We start from the raw sequence: 21,117 nt of genomic DNA, 5'->3' as shown, positions 1-21,117 counted from the left end.
ATCTAAATTAGAAAAATATTTGATGGCGAACTGTTTCCGTCTGATTATTTTTACTTAAAATAGTTCACGGAATCTTCAACCCCTTACCGTAACAATTCATTCAAAGCTGATTACATTTTCTATATTTTGTAACAATGCTCATATTCAGTGGATTCTATTTGAAATATCCATCACGAATCTTGCTAGATTTCATAAGGGTAGGAGTCAAGGGTTCATTTAATGGATGAATCAACTTGAAGGGAAATAAAATCGCTTTAGAGATCGTCAAGTGTTTTCGAAGAGCCAGGGAACGCTCGAACTTGTTTCATCGGCTCTGTACACCTCGTAGGGTCTCGAAGCCATCGCTGGCTCGTAGAGGGAGGTTTCACGGCCAATTTACCGTGCGGTATCTTCTCAAAGTTTCCTTCGTTCCGGCGACTGGCACGGAACAACCGGTACACAGACTGTCTGCTGTCTGAACGAAGTCCTCAAGTCGCTGCGTTGAAACCAAAGTTGCCGGGTGACGCGCAGTCGGTATGGAAGGTTCCCGGCTGCGATCGAAAGATCGTTCCCGAAGGATCGATGCGGTCGATAAGAGACCGACGGATCTCGTCCGACCTAGCCCGTCACGTGATGTCCGTGTGTTCCGCGAGATTCGAACGATTCTTATAGCCGGAACTTCTCGAACTATAATTAAATCTCTGAAAACCGCTGTTTCCTTTCGGAACCGACGCGACCCGTCGGAGTGTTCTGCTTGTTCTCGGAACTCGAGTCTTAGCCAGAAGACAAAAAGACTCGCGTGTTTCTGGTTACGTACTAACGAGACCCGGAGGAAACCCCGTTCGGAACGGGGCGACAAAAAAATTAGTAGGTCGGGGAGGATGCCGACGAGGCGTTCAGTAGCCATGCTGCCTAATGGACGGGAATTTTTCCAAATTTAACGATCGTTTAGCCCGCCCACACAGAAGGCCTAAAGCAAGTTCGGCGTCTGGGCGATGGCCGTCACCGTGACGAGCACGTGTGTACCTCGCCTTCTGTCACTGTTGTCAGAGTCGGACCAAGCTCGGCTCGCTCAGTTCGTCCGGCAATGATCAGCAAACGGATCTTTTGCCGGTCTCCGTGCTCGCGGTGCAAAATTCGTCGAAAATTTCGCCTGCAAAATTTTCTACACAGTCGTCGTAATTGAACATCGATCAAGTGCATCGTGCATCCGTTACCATATCTCGTCGTGCACAGAAAATCCTGCCGGTAGCTTGCAAGCTTCCAAACAATTCAGTACTTGTCTAAATCATGGATAAAACACAGTTGGTCGAACTAAAGTGCGCGGTGAAAACGGCAGAAAAATGTGGGATATTTTGTACAATAATTTCTGAGCATCGTATGACAGAACAAGTTAACGGGATCAATGTTTGATAAATTCTGCAGAGCAGAGATTGCTCGGCGTGCATTCTAAGTTAAGTACAAACTTATTCCTTCTGTCAGCAATTGTTAGAAGTCGACAGTTTGTAGATGGTTTCACCGCTACTTCATTTATTTATCGTTATCAACGACCAGTCCGATTCGACGTCGAGGAGCAAACGATCGATTCATCACGATATTTTTAACATAATTTTATCGTTAACCCAGTTGCGTCGTCCGCGGATTGTTAACGTTTCCCGTTGTTCTTGTTACAGGTGCGGCACAACTTCGTTAGCAGGGTGGACAGAGGAACGGAGCGTGTCTGGAGCGGCTTGGCGCTTTGAACGAAGGTACCACACCGAAGAAGACGTAGAACTCTGATTACCATCTCTTCCCTCCCCCCCTCCCCCTCGTGTACAAGTTAAAACCTCGTCCCTCCCCTCAAGCCAGCGGCTTGATAACGTACGGTTCTTTAGTGCTCCAGTTAACCGGTTGTTTCTTTCTGATTTGGTGAGCCCGTAAGTGTGATAACGTCGAGGAATCGACAGCGAGCAACAAGGAAATTGAATTCAATGATACACTAGTGTTTACACAGTGATGGTGGTGTGATAAAATATAGTGCGCGTGTCCGAGAGAGCGAGAGGGTGAGAGCGAGAGCGAGAAAGAAAGAAAGAAAGAAAGAAAGAGAGAGAGAGAGAGAGAGAGAGTGAGAGTGAGTGAGCAAAAGAAAGAGAGAAAGAACGCGAGAAAGAGAGCGTGTTCGGAGTCGCCCTGGAAGTGAATATAAAAATATACATAGTACATGTAAAAATAATAATACATTTCGAAACGTGTGTGTCCGTAACCGAGGAACAAGGTGTATAGAATCAGCGGGAAACGAAGACGAAGACGAAGAAGACGGGAAAAGTGTGCAGAACAAAGGGGGAAAGAGAGTACAAAGTTAAAAGGGGGACAGTGGTCCGAGAGCGTCGGTGAAAATTAGAGATACTGGATCAAGAACAAACCACGGAAAGCACCCAACAAGACCGAGGTGGCATTAGCAGGTGGGACAGGTGGGACAGTAGCATGAGTTCGTACTTCGCGAATTCATACATCCCGGACCTGCGAAATGGCGGGGTGGAACACCCGCATCAGCATCAGCAGCACTACGGTGCCGCCGTCCAGGTGCCCCAGCAGACGCAGTCGGTTCAGCAGCAGTCTCAGCAAGCCGGGGACCCGTGCGACCCGAGCCTCCTCCGGCAAGCAGTGCCCGGCCACCATTATGGAGCCGCGGGCAGCCAGCAGGACATGCCTTACCCGAGGTTTCCGCCGTACAATCGGATGGACATGCGGAACGCGACCTACTACCAGCACCAGCAGGAGCACGGCAGCATCGACGGCATGGGCGGCTACAGGTCGACGTCGCCGAGTCCCGGCATGGGACACATGGGACACACGCCGACACCGAACGGACATCCGTCCACTCCCATTGTCTACGCGAGCTGCAAGCTTCAGGCGGCCGCGGTCGATCACCAGGGTAGCGTGCTCGATGGACCGGACAGCCCGCCGCTCGTCGAGCCGCAGATGCACCATCAGATGCACTCCCAGCATCCTCACATGCAGCCGCAGCAGACTCAGCACCCGCAGCAGCAACCCCAACACCAGCACCTACAGACCCAGCAACAGCACATGATGTACCAGCAGCAACAGCCGGCGCAGGCGGCCGCGCAACAGACCCAGGCCGGCATGCATCCTCAGCAACAGCAGCAAGCGCAGCAACACCAAGGGGTCGTCACGTCGCCGCTTAGTCAGCAGCAGCAGGGCGCTCCTCAGGGCGCGGCCAGCGCGAACCTGCCCAGCCCGCTTTACCCGTGGATGAGAAGTCAATTTGGTAAGCTAAACTCTACGACGACCTGGATCGACGAGATCTGACATTTTAACCCCAAACATCGTCGTCCCCTTCGGACCGCAGGAAAATCGCTAGACGTATCTAGGTGGCTCGTCGCTTAACGTGCGACATACCCTTCAACGATCAAGGTTAGCTAGACAATCGCGACGATGTTCGACGCCGGCCGTTTTACTTCGGCAGTCGAACCGTGTTTTACGGGGGACATCTGTCCGGACGTTTTGCCAACATTGTAGTTAGCTTCATCAAGAAGACAAATCGATGCTAGCCCGTGTCCCAAGGAGGTTCAATCTCGGCGTGCACCACCCGGAAACCAAAGCGCCACGGAATCTCCAATGTCTGAGGTTAGCTAGAAATTGTCACTCCGACAGACATGGCTTCATTTACATGAATCTGCGACCGAACCGGTTTCAGCTTCCCACGGCCACTAATTAGATTCGTTAGAGTACTACGAGAGACCCGAAGTCTGCTATCGCTCGCTGAACGCGACCGACTCGAGGCGGCTTATCGGGATACAGTGACTCACGGAGAAGTCGTTCGCAGAGATATTCCTACGCGAGACTTCGTTCCTCGCTCGAACATCCGCGCGATCCATTGATACGGATGTGTCAACGTGAAATCTCATATTCCGTGTGTACAACCGTGGACAACTCGCGCGGAGGACATTTGCATGAAGCGCGAGGGAAAGTCGCGTCCGGAACGGGACCGGAGTTTTCGAGCGAAGCCGATCACGAATATTCGGGCGACTCGCCTGATTTTTGTTCGGCGTCGCCTTCGACGGCCTTTTCCACGAGGAGGACGTAAATTCGCCGCGGGAAAAAAAGTTCGCTCGCGCGAGGGAGAGGGTAGGAATTTGGTATTCGCGAGCGTGGATACGTGGCCGGTGTACACGTGACGCGGTTCTCGAAAATAGGCTCAAGGCTTCCGCCGCGTGACCAGAAGGTTTCGTAGAAAGCAAGGTTTTCTAGAGAGGACGCCAGGTAGCGGCCGGCCGCTTTCAGATTTATGCAACAGTAGGTAAAACTAGACCACATTTGTACGGTCCGCGAGCCAAGATTGGCATAATGTCTCCAGTTTCTAGGTATACCGACGTCCGGAGTTATTTATTGCGCTGACCTTTTAGCCCGGTAGTTTCACCACACGTACACCGCGCTAGCCCCCCCATAAAAGTTGCCTCGCCGTGGCTCAGTTGGCTCCACGGCTTGGCAGAGCCTCCGCTCATCCACTTTTATTCCCATGATGGCTGCTTGTTTCCATTCGACGTTCGGGCCGCTCGGTTTTCCTCCTACGACCATTGAAAAACCTCCACGAAAATCCATCCGTGCATTCGGTTGACAGAATTCTCCGTGTTCCCTGACCGTGTACGTTCGCATTTCCATTTTCGCGACATCGTCGTGGTCACGTGACGGTTCCTTGCTTAGCCAAAAGATCCTCGGTAGTTTAGAAAATCGTAAGATTTTATGCGATAAGTAACCTTGACGTAACAATTAGAGCTTCGTTAGGGTTTATGGAGTCCGAGAAGGGGTGAAAGGTGCATTCGCGTAGCTGTCGTCTCCGCAGCTGCTCAATTTCGGTCTCGTTGGCTAAATTGCTTTGATTTTACGGAACAGTCGAAGATCCTGCTCAGGTAGACTCTAAATCCTTCCGATCGCCGCGGTCCAGGACGCAATTGTCGACGCACCACCTGCTTCCCGAAGCGCAAAGGGATGACGGAAAAGGTTCGCCGAAATTCTGACCGCCGCTGCGAAGAATCGCAGGGGTAATTCCGGTGTAACGAGTTGGAAATTTATGACGGCAATAACGAAGTGATAATGGCCAGCCCCCTTGACTCGAGGTTGCCCGGTTAGGTAAGAGCACAGGTTCCAGCTCCCCGCTGCGTATGCTCTTATTTCCTGCTCGGTCTCGAAACCCTGGGAAACGCAAGGACGAAGCTCGATGCTCTTTTGCATTACCCTTCAGTTGTTCGGTGACTTCGGGCTCGTGAAGTTCTACTTTTCGTCTCTACTATCGCTCTAAGTGCCTCGGGATCTGTTATCTCCGATCGAAGAAACTTCCCCTCGAAGTAAGTTAAAATATTTCTCGTATTTCTCTTCGCTATCGTAGACGTTCGAGTCCGGAGCGTAGGGAGATACAGCAGACTGCGATACGATGGTTTATTTTATATTTTTCGAAATACTATTTATTTTTATATTTTTTTATCGCACAAGGCTTTCAAAGACCATCTCTCGGTTCGGCTCGGAAGCTGCACGAGCCTCTCGATTCGCCGATAAAAGACCCGTGTGCGTAGCACTTTGCTGCCAGTCAAAGAAAGAGGATCGAGTGCATGAATCCGCTCACAGATGTCGGCACGATGACGTCTTTTCTCGGCCCGTCGTCGAACAATGCGTGCCCTCGTGGCACCCGGAACACCCTATCGATCCTTCCCACCTATGTAATCCTCCGTGTCGAAAACGTAAACCCAGGAAATCAATTTGCGTTTTCTCTTTTCGTACTTAAAGTTCGCGCAGAGTTTTCAATGTCATTCGCCGTAAAATTCCGCCCGGAGAATTTATCAACCCCTGCGATCTATGCCCCTGTCTTCTCCTCCGTCCTCCAATCTTCCGTATCAAAGAGAAAAATTTGAGGACTCCATTGTTCTTTTCGCAACTCGTCGCTGCTCGAAGAAATTCAGTGACCATGCGCGAGGAACGTTGAAAGGATTTCTCACCCTCTGCGAACTTGCGTGTCAAAGAGAATTTGAAAACTCTATTGTTCTTTGCGTAATTTTTAGAGTTCAACGTAATTCACTGTCGTCCTTGATTAAAATGTTTTCCCTGCTAATTCGCCACTTTCAATATTTAGAACATCACGCGCCTTTTATCTTTCGAGCAAAGCTAGGATATTTTATGTTCTTCACAGAGTTAGAAATGTAATTCCATTTATTTGTTTTCACCGATTTCTAATTGATTTTATTAATTTAAAACTGCAATTCTTGGATGTTCAAAAATGTTAGGAGAATTTAACCGAGGAGGGTAGTTCGGTGACCACGCGAAGAGAAATAAGTTTTCTCATCCCCTGCAATTTACATCCCGATTCTTCTTTGTTTCACGATCTTCTGTATCAAAGACAAAAATTTGAGAACTCCATCGTTCTCTTAGTAATTCTCTGGGCTCAAAGAAATTCAGTGACTGCAAACGAAGGCAGTTCATAGGATCTCTCACCTCCTGCAATTTACATCTTGCTACAGTGAATAATTGACGCTCACATCGTGCACAAAAATGGACAATTTGGGAAGAGGAGACACGATTATTCGGGCCTCGGGGCTCGTTTTTATAGTCGCCGATTGTCAACGATTATAAAAACGAGCTGCAAAGCTCGAATAATCGTACCTCCTCTCCCCAAATCGCCCATTTTCGAGTACAATCTGATCGCCAATTAGAAATAATTTACTGCACCTCGGTAAACACCATGAGAACCATTCGATTCGTGTCTCCGATACCTTCCGCCATCGACACATCGCCGATGTTGGACTCGGTTGTCCAGTACCGGCAACGTTCCGCAGTTTCAGTAGTGTTTATTAGTTCGCACTCGATCCCATTACCCTTACGCGGCTACCAATCACGACGAGGTTCATATCAATTTATCTGGCTATCCATTTCAGGCGGTGGCCGCCCGTTTCTTTCCCGACGTTGCAAAACACCAGCTGAGCTAAGCGCGCTCGCGCTCGCGCTATAAGCAGGCCACCACCCCATGAATAATGCATGGCTCAATTTTATAGATGCAGGTGCTCCCGGGGCATTTGCCCGGCGAAACCGCCGAGATTCCCTGGCACCTTTTGCGGGACATTCGCGTTACACCGGTTAGGAAATTCCGGCATAGTTCGCCGGCCCGCGAAACACAACCGGCGCAAGGCATTTCGAGTGCGCATCGGTCGCGGTTTACTGCCGAACGTCACGAGAACCCGTTCGCGAACGTGCACCGTTTCTAAGGCCGAGCCAGCTAATGCTGTTTCGCCGGGTCCGCCATTTGCGGAAAGGTTGGGGCCACTGAATGGCCACCTGTCGATCGATGCGTTCATTTCTGTTCGAGTTCCTGACTTATTGCTCGCTTTGCATCATTCCTGCGTGACGACTCTAGGATCGAGTAGTCGATTCCCCGTGCCGTGGAAGAAATCATTTTGTCAGGCATTAGACGTAATTCTATTATCTCGCGCTGAACGAGCAGATTGCAGATTTCAGATACAAATTTCTATGCAAAATCAAAATTCTCTATCTCGATTGCAACGAACAGGAGTTTAATGAAAATTCATTTCCATTGTTCGCATTTTCAATTACTCGAAAATAATCTAACAGCATAGTTAAATTTATCTACGTTCACCCTTTTGTATTTCGCCCTCTTTTTCTCACAAGTGCACGAAATCCGCGGTCCATTGATAACGCACATTCTAATATTCCCTGCGATCGCGTTGCTTTTCAGAATTCGCTGTAAATCGAGATCAGGCATCTTCGTCCGCGCGAATCTCCGCGCATGCAAAATCCACTTATTTCCATTAAACGCAATCAGAGTTCCGCGGGGCGGAGATTAATGTTTCCGGACGCGAATCATGTCCCCGTGGAAAATAATTCAGCAGCCGCGGCTCGATATGCGGATGCACCGCCGCGGGATTTTCAATTTAATTGTAGCCTGTCGTTCGGTATCTCGTCCGGATCGCTTGCTTAACGTATTCCCTTTTCCATCGGATCCGGGGAGAAGATAACGGCCGAATGGGATCTACGGAAAAACATGTGCCAGCTAGTCTTCGAGCCAATTAGTCCGACAGAGAACACCAGCGTGAAAAGTTATGCACGGCGTTCGGGCGCCGTTCGGGCATCGGTAATTACAAAGTTATATTCGAGAGCGCGAGGGAATGTTATGTATGTTGCGCGATGCTTATTATCACGGGAGAAGATGCAATATTTTTGCGAGTCGGGACGCGTGAAACGCCACCGCGTCGCGGAAAGTAAGCCACGATGAGCTCGTAATTCAGGTGCGCCGACACCGTGACGCGGCCCAGGAATTCCACCTGATCCTGGAGGAAAAATCGACGCGAGGCAAGCGGACCCGATTCGCGAGCCGAACGACTGCGACGAAACATAAACGAGAGGTTGATGTCCTTGGAAAAAATTGCTGCGATATTGTAGGACGAGCTTATCGAATATTTATCGAGCTTTCCATCGTCTATTCCTGTCCGGTTCGTTCGAATTAAATAAGGTTGAAGTACTTATGAAACACCGCTCAAGCGTGACTCCTTCTTGAAACACTGGCACGAATAATACAATAAAAAATAGACAGAGCATGTGAAAGTGGATGCAAAAATTCTACCCACAGTTTGGTACGTTGCTCTTTCAAATTTCACTCGCGCAAATACTGTTACGTAACAATCAGCTGCAAAAAATACGTTCGTTCGAATACTGCTGTTTCTATGCAAGTACATACTGTTTCATGCAAGCACTTACTTCACTAGCTTACTTACGATTTATCTTATACTTGTGTTAAACAAATATTTGAAAGTTCATTACGTGATCTAGAGATATCGGTCTATCGGACAGTGGCATAAACATTCGCCGACAACACTTTCCAATTTTAATAAAATCGACGATAATCTCATAACCACTGAAAAGCGTTTCAAAGTAACTGCTTTCACTTCGGTATCCGCGGGTCACTCGTGTTTTATTTGTGTGTCAATGGGTTAAACTAGACACCGAACGATAGATAAAACAGCTTCTCGAACGGTATATCGTGTAGTTAACGCAAATTAACCTTTGCACTCGAGCGGTGACTCCGATGCGCGACGAAAAATTGTCGCATCACACACCAAAATGATTCGTACATTTTCCTTGTTTCTATTTCGAATACTGTTAAAAGCGTAACTGTTGTATGCGCCGCAAGGAATACCGTAGATCGGAAGAACTATTTTAGAGTTAAAGTGGCTTCGAGTGCAAAAGGGTACAGTAATGTCTCTCTAATTGACGCCCAGATTGCGCACGAAAATTGACAATATGGGAAGAGAAGATACGATTATTCGAGCCTTGCGGTTTATTTTTACAGTTATAAATTGTCCACAATTATAAGAACGAGCCGCAAGGCTCGAATAATCGTATCTCCTCTTCCCAAATTATCCAATTTAGTGGACAATCTGAGCGTCAGTAAGGGAGACATTACCGTATCTGGCACGCAGACGCCCCGAATGCAACAGCTCGGAAAGCCGCAATTTCTGCGAGGCGATCGGAATTATTAATTTCGGCCGTGACTTCGGGAAAATTCGAGCTGGATCGCCTTCGGATCGCTCGATCCGCAATCTCGGTAGGAAGAGCAGAGCCCATCGGGACAAGCGATGCTTTTAATGCGCAAGATAATTGCGATCCTCTTGCGCTAAAAGATTTATGATACAGCCACTCTCTCGCTCTCTCTCTTTCTCTCACTCTATGCCGGTCCTCTGCCCGGTAAATAAGCATGCGCCGGTGCAGCCGGTGCATAGGTGTGAGGCTTCCGTTATCGCGTGTGCACGAATGCACGTGTGCACGTGCACGTAGGTGCCCGCCATCGCATCGCCGCCGCGTTTCTTATGTAATCCCCGGCACCGACACGAGAAACGCGTGTGTGCACCATCGCTGCGAGCCGGCGCGCCGCGTCGAAAGAGTGCATTACCACTGAATTAATCGCGCGAATATCTACGTAAATGGCCAATAACCCGTGCACCTAATGAGGAATTAAAAGCGGCCCCCTTCCATCGCCCTCCGCTGCGCCCGCGCTCCGTGCCTTGCCCCGGCCGCTTTACTTTTCTTTTCTTCCCTTTTCTGCTGTTCTCTTTCGCCGTTCTCTCTTTTAACTGTACCTCGATTAATTGGGCGAACGGATTTATGGACCGGACACCATAAGCTGGATGAACGAACTTCGCGTGGCCCGCGCACCACGTGGGCGTGTTTATTTGCCTGGGAGGACTCCCTTTTTACCGGTCGCCTTCCGGGTTCCTCGTCTCGGGGGTTGGACCCGGGCTCACCTCCCGCCCCCCTCTTCCCCCCGTGATTGGCGCACTTGTTCGGGATCTTTCGTTTAATTGCGCTCCGTTTTATTCCGCAAATATACGATGCTATCTCGAGGATATTTGCTCGCCTCGCATAACTTTCTAAGCATGTCTTCATCAGTTTCTGTTTATCTTAATTCATGGCCAACAGGGTTAATAAAGCATTTTTAATTAGACCGCGGATATTTTATGCATTCACGAGAAAAAATGAGCAGAGCGAAAGCGAAACAATATAATCACTTGATTCAGAAGTGCTGTTGCGTTATTAAAATTAAGCTCATTAAAATGATTAAAGCATGACATAAATGTACGTTACAAGTCCTGCACACGATTTCTGCTTTGCATGAAAATCCGCGGTTGTTTTTTTTTTTTACAAGGAACCGGGGGTGTGTTGAAAATACTGGAGGAGGGATAGGATTCGAAAACATTGTTTATGGCTTTCAGACAATAGGAGAATTCACGTCATTTATCAGGAATTTAATTATCCATTATTACAGTACTTCGAAACCGCATTTTCAGTTTTCAAACAATTAGCTACGTGCTCATTTTGATAAAAAAGAAACGCGATTATCAAACTTTAAATAATTTTGAATTATCTCAATTGGATCAGTTATCAGTAAAAATTAATGCATAAAGTCGTATCAAGCTGCGCAACAATCTTCCCACCAACAGAACAATTGTCTTTTTCATGTTAGTCCGACTTCTTAAAAAAAATCGAGCACTGCGCGTCGCACCGGTACCAAGATTGTTCCCATGATCTTGTCGCGACCTTCCCCGGCAATCCGGTGGCTTTTTGTGGACGGTTTCGGAAATGCCTAATCTGTTCACGTAACGCAGTCCCGGGAGTGTTCTCGCTTTCACCCGAGTTTCCCCCAATTTCGGGGGTTTAATTTATACACGGCAGGCTAGGCCAGCCGGTGAGAGACCCATATCCCGGTCGCCCGTATCGTCCATGGTTGTCCGAGGAGTTCATGGCGGCGGCCCAAAAAGCAAACGGACATAGGATTTCCGTGGACCCATCCATCATCGTCATCCGTCCCTACGCCCTCCGCCTACCACGCCACGACTTCCTCTCTTTCTCCTCTCTCTTCCTCGGCCCTTCGCTCCTCTCCCCTCCCACGCGGCCCGTCTCCCGTTGCTCTCGTTCGCTCCCACGTCATTTCCTCGACGCTCCTCCTTTCCTGGCCCTCTGGGGCCTCCATCCTCTTTTTGAATATCTCACGAGGCCGCCATCGTTACGGACACCAATCTCGCGCGCGGCTAGCATAGTAGAACGAAACGGATTTCGAGATGGGAATCTCGAACCGAGGTGCAAACCTCTGCCAACTCCTGCTCGCAGCTTCGAAATGTTCGCTTGCCACATGGCGCGGCGGAATTTTCTTCCAGGACGATTAGAATTGCTATCATGGAGTTTAATATCATTTCATTTCGTTTCATTCCGTTTCATTCCATTTAACTTTAGCTTAATTTAATTTAATTTAATTTAACTTAATTTAATTTAATTTAATATATGGGTGAACCTTTATTTTTACAATAACAGAGCAAAGACATAGCTTACTTTGGGATGACAGAGAATCAGTTACGTAATCACTAGACTGCGAAAGTTCATGCATTTATGGCAGAAGTGGTTATACAAGGACATTACAAGAATTTAAAACATTTTAACATTATTGTTAACTATCGATAGACGACATATATTTTTGTTCCACCTGTGTTTCCTGCGATTAACGTAGAAAATTTTTATTTTGCATAAAGATCCGCGGTCAAAGCCACTCGATGAAACTCAGGGATCTAGACGCTTTAAGTACAACGTTTTGAGCATGAGTATCGAATGACAAGGTTGAGGTAAATGTAACTCCAAGAATGCTATACTTTACAATTAACATATGCGAAGAATTTCGCTGCGATCAGGACAAACCACCGCTGTGTGAAATGCTCCGCTTCGTTGGAGAGTTCTGTTGTCGCGTCGAAGGTACGATCGCTTGACGAGGTTTGCACCTTCTATGAATCAGCCGATCGGTCCTTTTGCAATTCTACGTCGTCGACTATTTCGCCAAGCGAAACCACATTCGTCAGCTCTTCAATTCCGTCGCTGTCCCGGCATCGGCACGAGACGTCGCGATATCGCGACCGGCGCTCGGCTCGGCCATAATTTAAGTGTCCGCGGTTTAATTGCTCGCGGTACCCCGAAGGACCGTGCACCTCCGCGGAACAGGTGTAAATGAAAAAGAAGGATCGCGGACAAAGTAGGACATCGGATAAGGCCGAGTGATATCCCGGTGTACAAATGCATACGTCGCGCGTAGCCATCCTCGCCGCTCATTATCTCGGCGTTCTAGCGGTCCTCCGTTGCTTTCAGAGCCAGCCTCCTTGTCCGGCTGTCTGCTCGTCTGGCCGAGAGGCAAAAAAACACGCCGAGGCCGGGGCAGAAGGGAGAGGAAGGTCTTCTATCTGGTACTCTGCTCTCCTCGGGGGCTTCTAAGTCCCCTCTCTCTATGAGCGTCTTGACGTTCTTCTTGCCCTCCGCCGCGTCTCTTGGCGGCGACTTCTGTTGAATTCCTTTTTCCGTCGTCCTCCACACTTCGGCCCAGGTGGCTGTTCCACGCTTAGGACACATCCACTCCGTCGTTGTGCACCTATACACGGCTACACGGCGACGAGAATAATCGCGGCCAGCTGCTCGACCGCGGCGGACCGAACCAAAGACGTGGTTCCGATCGGTTCAACGACTCGGTTCCTCGCATTCTTCCGTGTATTTACATGCCGGCGATGACTCGTCGTTCCGTCCGATCATTGATGATGGCGTTCACGAGGTGCCGGCGGGAACGAGTAAGTTGACGAGTAAGCCCCGAGGAAGTTGGACGGTCGCGCGTTTTCTTCGGACGTTCGTTTTGGACGCTGATCAATTTGGTAACAGCGGAGACAGGTTATAGATGTCGATCTTTGGGGACACGGGCGATGCCACGGCTTCTGATTAGCGCCTAAGTGGGCTATCAAGGTCTGCGACGAGTCGCGGATGAAGAGAAATTGATGTTCGCCTGGCAATGACAAAAGAATCGACGATAAACAAACGGCGAGAGCTGACGTACTTTCGAAGTCGACTTACGCTTGATATTTCTCAACCGGTTGGCTCGTCGATCTTCTTCGTTCGTTCTGTTCGAAAAGAGGACGCCGTTGCACGACGATGGAGTTAGAGTGTCGAACGATGATTCAGAGGCTTTCGTTCGTTGCCAGAATTCGCGCATGCTCGACCGCGAAGGATCGTTCACCCGACAAGCAATCAGCCGTCCCCGGTGCCTCATATTTTTTTCCCGGGCATTCCACGGCAAATGGATTACCCTAATCCACTGTCGGGACCGCAATTTTTTCGCGGGAAGATTCAGGAAGTCCCCCAAGATCCGAGAACGCGACAACTCCGGCTGGGTCCGCATAAACAACCGCCGAAATTCCTGAACGAAGTTTAGCCCCGGCGCTGGCCGTTCCGGTAAAAAGCGGGCGGTTTGTCGCGGAGAGAAAGCTCACCGAAAGCGAACGTGACGCGAGTCAGCCCTAGGACGGAAGCAGAAAAACCGGGAGACGGATAGCCCGGCCGAAAATATATGGCGGTTTGAACGGGGACCTGGAGGAAGTTCGATCACGTGTTCGGGATTAAAGGGATGCCGGAGCGTAGCCGGTGGCTCGGCGCGGTTCGTGTCGCGCGCGGTCTTCTTCCTGGTCGGACAGGTGTTGGAATAATCGTCGCTTCGTCGGTAACCGCGACGGCGGAGCGTCGCTGACCCATCGGGAACACCTGAATCCTCGAAATATCCATCGCAGACGTTCTCCGGGCCGGTTCACCGGATTCCTCGCGATTAATCTGAACCTCTGTCAGCAGCATCGGCCGGTCATATAATCCGACGGGTCTGTGTGGCCCGGAGGAGTACTCGGAGGGACCCGTGGAGTGGGATGAGATGGAGGAGGAGGAGGAGGAGGAGGATAGGGAGAGGGTAGAGACCGATAAAATTAATGGGATATCTAGGGTATCTAATCGAAGAGCGTTTCAAGGCCTGGCCTTAAGGTGCCCACGTAAAGCTTAGCTTAATTGGGCAGCGAGTGGTGGCCGCGCCTTATTAGCGGGTTACAACATCCGGCTGGCTAGAGCTGTTCGTCTGAAAGAGTCCTGCTCTCGTGTATCCTGCGGCGGCTCTGAAAAGGAGACCAGCTAGCTGGCTGGAGGAGAAGCGGAGAAGCGGAGCAACTAGCCTATAATAAGCCAGCACGGTTGTGTACGTTCTGTTCTGTTCCGTTCCATTCCGTTCCGTTCCGTTCCGTTCCTTCATGCTGCGCCAGTGAAGGCAGACCCATAAATCTCTCGGGCATACTCCAGGGGACATTTGATCCTTGCGTAACCCAACGCCGTTAATTTATTGCCCCGCGTTTAAAGTCACCTCCGTCCGCGAGAGAGCAACGCCGCACCGGCATCAGAACGCCGGTTCAGCATAAACCGAGAGGCTACCACCGCACCGGGCCCAGGTTTTCTTGTTATCGACCTCTTTAACACGCCCTCCTGCTCGAGTCCAACCCCCTACGACCCTAGATAAAAAGGGTTCTGGCTAGCGGTTTCACGAGCCACATTTTTCTCGGGGTCCCTTCGCTCGGGTTTCATCGTTTAATAACATTCCCTATTGCTTTGATAGTTGCTTTCGGTTCGGGGTGATAAGGTCGCAGGTTATGCTAGGTGTGTACGAGTGAGAAAAAATTATTCAGGATCGATAGGTGTCGATTACAACAGAGTCGATCTGTTTTATTCATCGGTCACTTCTGCAGTAAATGTATAAAATCTGCAGTTTAATTATTGGTGTTTTTCCTTTTTTTTTTAATTGCCCCTTTTTAATGAAGTTTTTAAAATTATTTTTATCTATGGAAGTTGTATTATGCAGATTCTAAAGCGTCTGTTCTATGAGAATGCTTTTTAATCTTGATAGCGATCAAAACACGATCACAGCAGAATCATTTTGTAAGCGAATAATAATTTTTTCTTTTGATCTTTGCTTTATCGGTGTTGCCAGAACACGTGGCGAATAATCACGATGATTTATCTGCATATTTAATAGAAATATTAAACAGTCAGTATTTGCACTTTGGTCTATATAAATTTTATAAACTTCTCACTTTTACTTTTTTCCACGCACTCCTTTCATTTTCTCCGGAAATTCACACACGCGCACACACACGGTTACCTTTCAAGCATATACACTTTTTCTACTTTTTCTATTCATACCAACCTTACAATCTTACAATCACTCACTCCAACTTTAAACTAAACCCAGCTTATTGCTTTCCAACAATCGGTAAGGATAGAAAATAACCTTCAATTTTTAGTATTTTCCCTTCGTTCATTCTTTCGCATTTATTGCCACAGGCCAGTGGATCCAGTTACCGAGGGGGTTCATTGCGCCTTTGGTTTGCTTTCGGGTAACTTTATATGTATCGAATAAATTTTTAAATTTATAAACACATCGATTTTTAATTAAAAATTTCTACGCTTTCATTTCGTATATTTTTGGATACCGACTCCAATATCCTACGTGAGGGGTCTAGCCAGTGATAGCACGTTAGATCAACGTTGTCTCAGCTGTCTCAGTGTACCACTCGCTCGGTCAACGGGAAAAAGAAAATCTCACACCCTCGTCCGGGCTCGGCGCGGCCGTGTTTCCCACGACGTGCTCGCACGATGAAAACGCCATGAAATTCTTCGAGCCGGTAAGGCTGTGCACCGCGGTGATTAATTTGCCGGAGATCACGCGCGCGGATAACGCTTTCGCACCGTCTCAAGGACTCCTCTCGCGCGCCTAGGATCGAAACTAATATTGTTACCTCGGCGCCTTGCTTTCGGAAAAAAAGCCGCCGTAATTCATTGCTGTGGGTCGAGCGAACTTTGCTTGAAACGCTCGATAGCAGTTACTTATGCCCACTGATAAGTCGGTTTCCCGATTGCTTCACTCGGACAGCCTTGAAATTGGCCGGCCATTATGCCGTTGACGGGCTGTCCGAGTTCCTTCACCCTCGGAATCTTCTATCAATGATGATTTTCAAGGATCATTAAGGAGACTGCTGCATTGTTCGTTCACGAATGAAATTGTCGATGCCAAGATAAACATGAAGAATCTTTGAAGAGAGAGAGATATAATATCTTATAATATATCATATATAATATAATATATCACTGTAAGTATATTATTTTAATATACTTATAAGTATATTAAAGTATAAGTAATATACTTATTATTATAATATACTTATAATATATATATATATATTACTTATATAATATACTTACTCATAAGTATATTATATTAATTAAATTATATTATTTTATGCATCGATGACACAAATAAGTCATAGCTAGACCGCGGATTTTATGCATTTATGACAAAATTGCTTAGTGACAATTTCAAACGGTGTAAAAATTAAAAGCACTTTGGAACGTCAATTTGATCTATTTTAATCTAACAAGATGATTAAACGAAGAATGAACTTGCCACTTGGTTTCCATGCCTTCCAATCGACGCAGTCAATGTTTGTTTCGCCTAAAAATCCGCAGTCCGGTCGTCGCAAGTCGGAGCACTTAAATTAATTAAATGACTGTCCATATATCATCGGCACCTCGCGAGCACAGAGGCGATTATTTAGCAGAAATGTTTTCCGCAGGTGTCGGAACAAGTGGGCAAAGATTATAAGCGCTCACTTTCCGCGTATGGCAATTAGGTTCGCGTTATCTGGCCAGCCCGCCTCCCCAATTAAGCAACAAGCTCGGCTACCGAGAAAGAGGGAATTTGTTCAGTGTCTAATTCGTTCTTGGTCGAACGACGCCCGATCGGGAACGCGGCGCGAACGTTGTATGCTCAGCCGGAGGAGGATATTGCCAATATTCCTCGGCTACCTGGTTATTAGGGTAATAGTTGCTCGGAGCGAAGTTATGCTTTCTGAGCGGGCAAGGTGTCCGGCGAATCGAATCCGGCCGGATCGGATCGTCGGTTTAGGATTCCGTGTCGGGGAAATTGATCGAGCCAACGTTGATCCGCGGAATTTGGAGCAGTTTTGTAGCTCGAACGTTTCCCCGTGCGGCCTAACGAGCGTACGCCGTCTAAAACCGGCGTATTCTTCGCCGATATTATCTCGCCGTTCTCCGTAGGACAAACGAACTTTAATAGGAAGCGGTCGGTGTTCGGTCAGTACCGGGAATCAGTCAACGACCGCTTTTAACGCGGCCATCTTTGTTCCCCCGGGAGAGAGAGAGAGAGAGAGAGAGAGAGAGAGAGAGAAAGAGAGCGAGACACAGCCGCTTTGACCAGTTGACTGGCAATTACTCGGACTGTCCACGTTCCCCGGTACATGGTACACGTAAATCCTTCGTTTCCCCCGGTCCCTGGCAATTAGGTAATAAGCCTGTTATCGATAAAGAGGCGTGAACTAATCGGCGCGGGCCGGCTCGAGCGTGACTCCCGGTCGTTTCATTATTCCGTGAACGCTTTGATGATCTTCTGGGTCAGAATGTAGACCATCACCGAGAGCCACCTTCATTAACCGTCCGACGAATGAACATTAATAAGCCCCGCCGCCGCCGCCGCGGTCGCAGCAGCCGCCGAGACACTCGTCAGCGTCTTTGATGAAACTCGCGGTGTCTATGTTTATCCTCCGGGGGTCCTTTGATTGGCCGGCTAGAACTCGAACTTCGCGGGAACCTGCGCCGGACCTATTTCGGGGCCGGATTGATCGCGGCGTGTTACTCAAATTGACGCACACTTAGTGAACGATCAATATCATCGGAAGCTTCGCTGAGCTTCCGAGATGCTTACAGATTGCGGCGATCATTTATTTCGATGCAACCGCCGGCGCTGGTCGCCGGGGACCGAATTTCCGGTCTGCGGTAGCACCGATAGAGAGGATCATTCTCCCTAAATAAGTCGCGGAAAGGTAAAATGATTGTTCTCCGGCTTGGAAGCGTGAGTCCAGTCGTTGACGCTAGGATAGAGCACGTTCCAAAACGTGCTTCTGAAAGACGAAGACTATTTATTGAACTAAGAACGATTAATCGACGATCGAGGGAGGTATGAATTATTTATTCAAGCTACTTGATTACTTCCACACCTCTTGGTCCACGCGGAATGAACAAAGAAACAGCTCCAGCTCGTCGAATCGTAAAAAAAAGCACGTACATCTGTCAGCATTCGAAGAACTCTTTAAAACGCATAGTACGGAAGAATCTCATTGAACCTATTTCTATTTAAATTGTTCCCGAAATTTGCATAAGCACGCTAGATGGTGTAAATGGGCCAGTCTGGTAGGGAGACGATCGGAGGGTGCCAGCGAAATGGTTAAAAGTTATAAGTAAGGAGGCTAGAGATTGGTATGTTGTTAATTTGAGACCGTGGCCGGAGGGAGGGAACAAGAGGGCATCTTCCCAGAGTCGTTCTCTCTCGGACCTCTCCGGGCCCAGTCGGAGGGACGGGAGAACCCTCGGAGAAACGGTCTCTCTCTCTGGAGGAGAGTCGCCATCCGTCTTCATCGGCCGACAGCGCGACGGGCGGCGTTTGCCTCGAATGCTCACCAAGGAGTTTTCTTCTTCTTCTTCTTCTTCTTCCTCTTCTTCCTCTCCACCTCCTCCGCCTCCTCCTCCTCTTGCTCGTCCTCCTCCTCCCCGGCCATCCCCTTCTTCTTTTTCCCTCCCTCGTACCTCGAATATTCTTGTTTTGCCCTCTTGCGCTCGTGTGGCAACAGCCAGCCTAACCCTTTGAGATTATGCCTGCGCGAGACAGTATGAAGGCTCGCACGGACACAGGCAACCTCGAAGACCCGTCCTAGCTGGTTCTCTCTCTCTCTCTTTCTCTCTCTCGCCGTGTATACGCAACGTTCCCCCTTTCCCTTGCTCCCCTCGCGAGCACAATTAATATTCTTGTTCGGGATTCGTGTACCGCCACACCGAGCGCAGATCATGTCACGGATATCTGTTAGGCATCTATCATACGCGAACGCTAAGCCCACGAAAACACCGGCTTTTTTCTTCGGCTAGCGTTCTCGTCCTCGAGCTAGAAAAATCGCGGCGATGCAGGTTGCTCGGTGTTCATCGACACGTGTCCGTACTGGATCCTATTTGAGCGTTTAGGTTCTCTCAGCAGCGTAGGGTCGTTAATTGTTGTGCATTTGTTCGTTCCCGGCCTTAGTTAACTTTATATTTAACGAAAAAGACGCGTTACATTTTTTTCTTGTTTTATTTTATTCTTGAATTATATCCGTAAGTTTATTGTATATTAATAATAATATAATAATAATAATATATATTAATAATAATATATATAAGTATATTCATCGAATAAGTCACATTAAATTTTTGTATTAAAAGAGGAACAAAACGAAAAAAGCAACAAAATTAGTACGTCTTTTTTAATAAGTATAAAGTTCGTTATGATCGTCGAGGCCCGCGCGATTGATCGTAGAACTTTGCGCTAGCCGATGCATCGAGATACTCGGCAAAAGGTTCAAGAATGGTACAAGAGAACTGCATTTATGCAAACGAAGCTTTCTTCGGCGTTATCGGGAGCAGTGTCAGCCACCTCTGTTACGGCAATGACGCTTGGTCAGATAAATGCACTCTATGCTGTTCACTGCAATTCTGTAGCACCAGCATTTTTGCGACCGGCCAGATTCTTCCGCGAGGCTTCAAATTTCTCTGAAAACTTCGCCAGAGACTGTCTGCGGGCTCTGGAGCTTTCAATTTTTCTAAATTGGCCCGATTAAACGTAGGAAATTGCAGTCGCTGCCTCGGAATGCAACGTGTTGCTCAAGTTCTCCAGCCGCAGCGCGCGCGTTCTGCTGTAGGTGCAGTTGCATCGTTATCAAGAGAGTCGAACTTATAAATCGTGCTCGTTTATCCAAGCAGACAGACCCGAGGATGAAGGTCAAGCTGCCCCATTCATCCTCCTTAAGTATTCCACTAGATCGGCGAACTGCTAACAAACACACTAGCGATGCTCCTGCCAAATGCAGTTGCAAGAAGCGTTAGAAAATGTAAAATATAATTGATTGTACTTTCTCGGAATGCACTTTATTGTGATGGTACATTCTCAATATTGTGAGCCTGGAAATCTATTTGAAATGATCGATTTTCTTGATCGTGAATATTGGGAGACATACTTTTCTTGATCTTGATGAAACTTGATTTATATTATGATGCACTAGGAAGCTGGAAAAGAAAAGATTCAATAATTAAAAAGGAAATTTGAAGAAAAATGATTATCGTTTCTTTTCAGAAAATGATTGTTTTCCGAAGTGGAACTTCGATTATCCGAACTTCCGACGCATGAATTTTTCCTTATCCAAACGAATTCCACACTTATTGGCATTTATTAATTGAAATTTAATTTTTTACGATATTATTATAGTAACCGGTCAAGATTAAATCTATCATTACAATTGAGTAACTGTTCTATCATCCAAACATTCATTTTTCCTTGATCAGACTTCGGTTGACAGAAGTTTCACGGTATTTTGGATCTGATGAGATTATAAGACTTTCCAAAAGAAAATCTTTCATGGTTTTCCTCAAAATTATTTCTATCTACTCGGACGAATCTTCAACTTTCTAGACCCAGCACAGTGCCCACAGTCAAATCGTTCTAATTAACATTTCCGATCATCGAAAACCTAAAGCTTCAAATTAATAAAATCATGTTTGAACAAGAATGCAATCAAATAAATGGAATTACATTTGAAACTCGATGAACTATACAGAATATTCTTGCTGAAAAGGCAAAGTGCGAGCGATGTTCCAAAT

At 47.7% G+C, this 21,117-nt stretch overlaps 1 protein-coding gene across 7 annotated transcripts in view; it reads left to right on the top strand.

The window, feature by feature from the left end:
- The window catches only part of Antp (homeotic protein antennapedia), a 211,282-nt gene that overhangs the window by 179,166 nt on the left and 10,999 nt on the right, over window positions 1-21,117 (top strand). For all 7 annotated transcript variants that reach the window (XM_033469160.2, XM_033469158.2, XM_033469156.2 and 4 more), the window contains one exon: window positions 1,653-3,247. In XM_033469160.2, the coding sequence (XP_033325051.1) occupies window positions 2,443-3,247 (805 nt within the window). In that variant the 5' untranslated portion in view covers window positions 1,653-2,442. The remainder of the gene's footprint in view (window positions 1-1,652; window positions 3,248-21,117) is intronic.

This window comes from Megalopta genalis, chromosome 5, assembly GCF_051020955.1.
Source record: "Megalopta genalis isolate 19385.01 chromosome 5, iyMegGena1_principal, whole genome shotgun sequence".
In the NCBI taxonomy this organism is placed as follows: Eukaryota; Metazoa; Arthropoda; class Insecta; order Hymenoptera; family Halictidae; genus Megalopta; species Megalopta genalis.
This window is presented reverse-complemented; position numbering and strand designations above follow the sequence as displayed.